This window comes from Alligator sinensis, unplaced genomic scaffold (assembly GCF_000455745.1).
Source record: "Alligator sinensis unplaced genomic scaffold, ASM45574v1 scaffold12_1, whole genome shotgun sequence".
NCBI lineage: Eukaryota > Metazoa > Chordata > Crocodylia > Alligatoridae > Alligator > Alligator sinensis.
This window is the reverse complement of record NW_005841973.1, coordinates 968,499-973,027: the sequence shown is the minus strand read 5'-3', so window position 1 is coordinate 973,027 and position 4,529 is coordinate 968,499. Positions and strand designations below refer to the sequence as shown.

Sequence of the window (4,529 nt, the reverse complement as noted above, 5' to 3'; positions counted from 1 at the left end):
TTTTGTTACATGTCAGCTGGATGCATTTGGGCAAAGCCGACCTTTTTTTTTTTAAGCAATACCTTGGTGCATACTGGGTGAGGTGCTGCCTTAATGGACTGCCACAGTCCTTGTAGTTGATAGGATCTGCTGGAACAGCAGGCTCCCGTGATCTTGAAGGGTGAAAATTGGGCCCTTTTTGATATGACACGGATCTGGAGTAAAATGTTAGGTTCGAAATACAGGGGTGTAAGTTGTAGCCGTGTTGGTCTGAGGTTATAGGCAGACAAGGTGCTTTGGGTAAATCTGATATCTTTTTTTAGACCAACTCAAGGTGCAATAAAAATACAGAATGCAACTTCACGTTGGCTGTTCCAGCTGCTGCTTCAGGCCTGTTTTTTCTACTGTATCCTAATTTTTTCCGTATGTTGGAGACCCCGCTATGAAAATATGCAATACTTCATAATATTGCATATTTAATCCAGAAATCCAATGCATCACAGCAGTGCAACCCCCATCCTCATCCTAAATGCAGCATAGAAAAAAGAAACATTTCAAAGAACAGACTTTTTTTTTTTTTTCAGCCCAAGTTGAGAAAATGCCAGAGCTACTAACACAACCCAACGTGGTGTATCAGTTAGTGCACCATTGTGAGGCTTCGAAGTCGTGCACCAAGCACTTTCTAAGTTAATTACTTGGCCTCTCTTTTGCATTTGCTGCGAGCAGACTGTCAGCTGCTGTTCGTCTGCCAAACGAGATGAAAGACACCCGCCTGAAGTGTGAAGCTTCTTCCAAACCACATTGCAGCGCATGATTCCTCTTTGTGTCGGTGCAGTCAGGCTATCTGGAAGCCGGGCTGGTCAGTCTCTGCTCGAGTGGCTTCACTTCTCTGCAAGTCCTCGTGAATCTGCTCCGGAGTCTGTCGGCTGCTTCCAGCATCTCCGCGCAGGGGAGATGTCTTTCCTCGTTAGGCTTTTTCTCATCGCTGTCAACGCGCTCTTTCTTCTCTGCTTCGAATCGTAGGGTTTCTATGGCTTTCTGCTCTCCCTGATGTTTGTGACAGTGGCAGGTAAAGTTTCTTACCTTCTTTTTAATTTGATATCTGGCACTGGTTTGAAAATATGGGCAGCTGTTCTTAAAATGTGAATAGTGGTAATATGTGGGAGGCTTTAAATTTTTTTTATGTAATTTTATTTTACTTTTTTTTTTTTTCTTCCTAAAGCAAAATAAAATCTTGTTATGTCTTGAGACTTCAAGGCTGCTAAGTGTTCCAGTTAGCTGGTGCTTTTACCGTTGCATGGTGCTTTTAATTGCTCTTTTGCATAAAAGATACATGACATCATTTGGATGCACTCCCGCTGTATGAACATTGTGCTTCACGACATGTTCAGCAGCGGCAAATGTTGGATAAGGACCATGGCTTATTAATCCTAAATACATTTTAGTGTTTTAAAATAGCTAAACAAGCTCCACGCTGAAGTCCTTATCTACAGCAAGTTGCCTCCAGCAATAGCGAAAACATTCCCATAGTTTGAGTCATAGCTAACTATAGAAGAAAAGGATGGATTGCCAACTACTGATGTAGACTATTGAGGTTTTAAATTCAGTGTTTTCACCAAAAAATAGGCAGGTAAACTTGTCCTGGGATAAGGATTTTTGCCATCCGGATTGGCCAAAATTAACATTTTAAAGTTCAACCGTGCTATGCGTGATTGCGCCTCTTATACGGGGTTTTGTATGGTGCATGTTTATCTGTCTTTCTGACATGAATTGGGTCGTGTTGGGTTACTTTTGTTCCCTCCCCGATCAGCAGCATAATTTAAGGGTCTTGTTTCTGGAAGAGGAAGAGTGTGATGCAATGATAGTTATGAATATAATAACTTTTTTTTTTTCCCCATCATGTGAGCTGTAATGTCTAGCTGGTAGATGCACAGTATTTCTCAGAAATACCCCAACCCAGTTGATACGTTATACCTTTAATGAGCAGGAGCATCCAAGCCCTCAAATATACACTGAGGGTAGACCGTGGCTCCACCGGGCTATCATGCCAGTAACCCATGTATTTAATAGACCCTCTCCTGAATGACTGCTAATAAGATAGAGCAAGTGGAGACGCCGTTTTAGAGACATTGTGTTTTGTCATTGCTTTGATCAGTGAAATACAGAAGCGCCTCTAAGGAGGTAGTTTTTTTGGTTCAAACTACCCCAAACCCCTGCGCATGCTGCAGCTAAAGGAACAGAGTTTGCTTTAGGTTAGTAGATCACGTACGAAAACTTGGTGTTGAAGCCTGTCCTCGTGCAATGTTCTGAGGTTGCTATTTCTACTACCTCGCCTCCATTTCTTGAAACTTTTGTTTGTTTGTTTGTTTGGTTTTTTTTTTTTTGGCCAACTACTGCTTTTGGGTAGAGGTAAAACCGCCCAGAAGCCAGCCATGGCCATGTATTGGGGGGGGTAAGAATTTGGTCACGAGCTACGGACTGCAAGAGAGAGTCCCATGGGTGTGAGTTCCTCGGGTGAATGGTATGCTAAATTATTTGCCTTCAATCCATCTGTAAAATGTTGCCTTCAAAAAAAACCCCAAAAACATAACAAAAAACCACACAGGAGCCGCTCAATGGTGTTTTTGTCTCTTGTTGCAACTGAGCTGCAATTACTAGTTCTGTTTTTCCCATGAATCCACGTTATTCAGTGGTGTTAGCAGAAGCTCGGCATAAAGGGCAAGATCGGGCCCGGTGAGATGTATGCGAGACCCGCACAAGCAAATGAGTGTGTGCATGGACTGCCTGTGGGTTAGGACTGATTTATTCGCTATGAAACCTTGATGGCCATTGCTCCTTCCTCTTCTTATTGCTCCTTTTTGGTTGCATTAGGCACTTCCAAGTAGCTTCTAGCTGGGTACCTTAATTTACCAGTATGTGCGCATTCAAATGAAAGTGCAGTCCTTTAAGTGCCCACATTGATTGCACTCTTGACGCATGTTCTCCTGTACACGTGATATGAAGCTGTTGGCCAGCATTTTGCGGTGGAGCCATGACCATGGTTTCTACCTGGATGGCATCAGGGCCGACCTCTTTAATGGCACTGTTTCTTTTATTAGTGTTGTGGAGTTATTAGGACTCATTCCAGTGGGTCCTGAGCAACCTTTCGCTGCTTTCTGAGTAATATTCCTGCGTCGGAGAGATGGTGCTGAGTAGCTGTGTGAAGTCTGATCTGTGCGCTTACCCTGTATTCCTTCCTGTAAGCTTCTGGATGGGGTGCCAGTGCTTGGTGGGGCTGTCCTGTGATCGGCAGGTGTACAGGACTCCTCGTTTCCACCTCCAGCGCACAAACTTCTGCTCACCAAGAGGGGGATTCGTGATGATCACTTGAACAATGAAGGCTACCGTCACGGGCACTGTTAGAGTCCATCACACTCTCCTTCCCAGCCACGTGGATGCTTGTTTGTAAGGGGCTGTTTCTTGGCGACTTTAGAAACAGTTGGGTCAGCTCCACCTGCCACCCTTTCTAGTGGCTGTGGAGGGAGAGAGGGGAAGGATAAGGACGTTTTGGGTGCACATGTAGCCCCAGCAGACGGTGTGTGCCACCAAGAGAGTCCTGCCCTGTGCAATGGGGCAGGCAGTGGGATCTGTGTGGATCATACACACTGTAGCACTGTGCCTCATGAGCAGCCACGGTCTTCCCTGTGTGTGTTGTGTGTGTGTGTGTGTGTGTGTGTGTGTGTGTGGTGTTACTTGGTGGGGCCGGGGGTTGCATTGACTGAGATTAGCTCTTCTGTGATGAGTACAGTGTTGCTTGCAGGGGCAATGGGCATAGGAAGGCCTCTGTGTCCCCTTCTGCAAGCTTTGGCTGAAGTCCTCTATCCTCCTCCAGCATCCAGAGCATCTATCTTGGAATCGGTTCCATGCCTCTTCCCAGTGATGGAAATACAAGGCCAACTAGTGCACACCTTGGGGAGGCAGGATGGTGCTTCCCTAGATGTGCTCTGTCCTGGGCCCTACTGAGAAGTGGCCGGATGCTGGGGAGGACAACCCTGCAAAAGCGACCAGCTAAATTCGCCCGCCTCTTGGAACCGGCTCCTCTGTCCCGTGACTATGCAAGTATGTGTATGTGAAGATGGGGTAAAACTCCATATAAAACTTGCCAAACTCTTACCTTAGGCCTGGTTTTTAAAGCATCAAACTGACCTCTGCACTGTTTAAAAAAGAAAAGAAAAAATGCTTTTGTTCAAATTCAGGTCCTTGCTTTGTCCCGTCCTTCTCTTTCTGCTTCTCCTCTTCACAGTGTAGTATCTTAGCTTCCTCTTCCTGGACTGGACTGCCTCACCCCTGAGGATGGCCGATAAGGCTGAGGATAGCATGCTTGCCTCTTCTCTTCATACTTGCTGTCCTATTAGGGTAAATGGCATTCTCTTTGTAGAGTTACATAAGCCTGAAGAGCAAAACATCACCTACTTTGCAACTGTTATCTGATGAAGAACTTTTTCTGATGATGATGATGATGATGATTACACTCATTATGTTCTAATTATTATACACTTTATTATTACTCT

At 45.0% G+C, this 4,529-nt stretch overlaps 1 protein-coding gene across 1 annotated transcript in view; it reads left to right on the top strand.

The window, feature by feature from the left end:
- Positions 1–1,014: 1,014 nt before the first annotated feature.
- Positions 1,015–4,529, top strand: part of SLC4A11 (solute carrier family 4 member 11) — a 154,275-nt gene continuing 150,760 nt past the window's right edge. Inside the window, exon 1 of the mRNA XM_025200690.1 lies at positions 1,015–1,048. Within this exon, the coding sequence (XP_025056475.1) occupies positions 1,030–1,048 (19 nt within the window). The 5' untranslated portion in view covers positions 1,015–1,029. The remainder of the gene's footprint in view (positions 1,049–4,529) is intronic.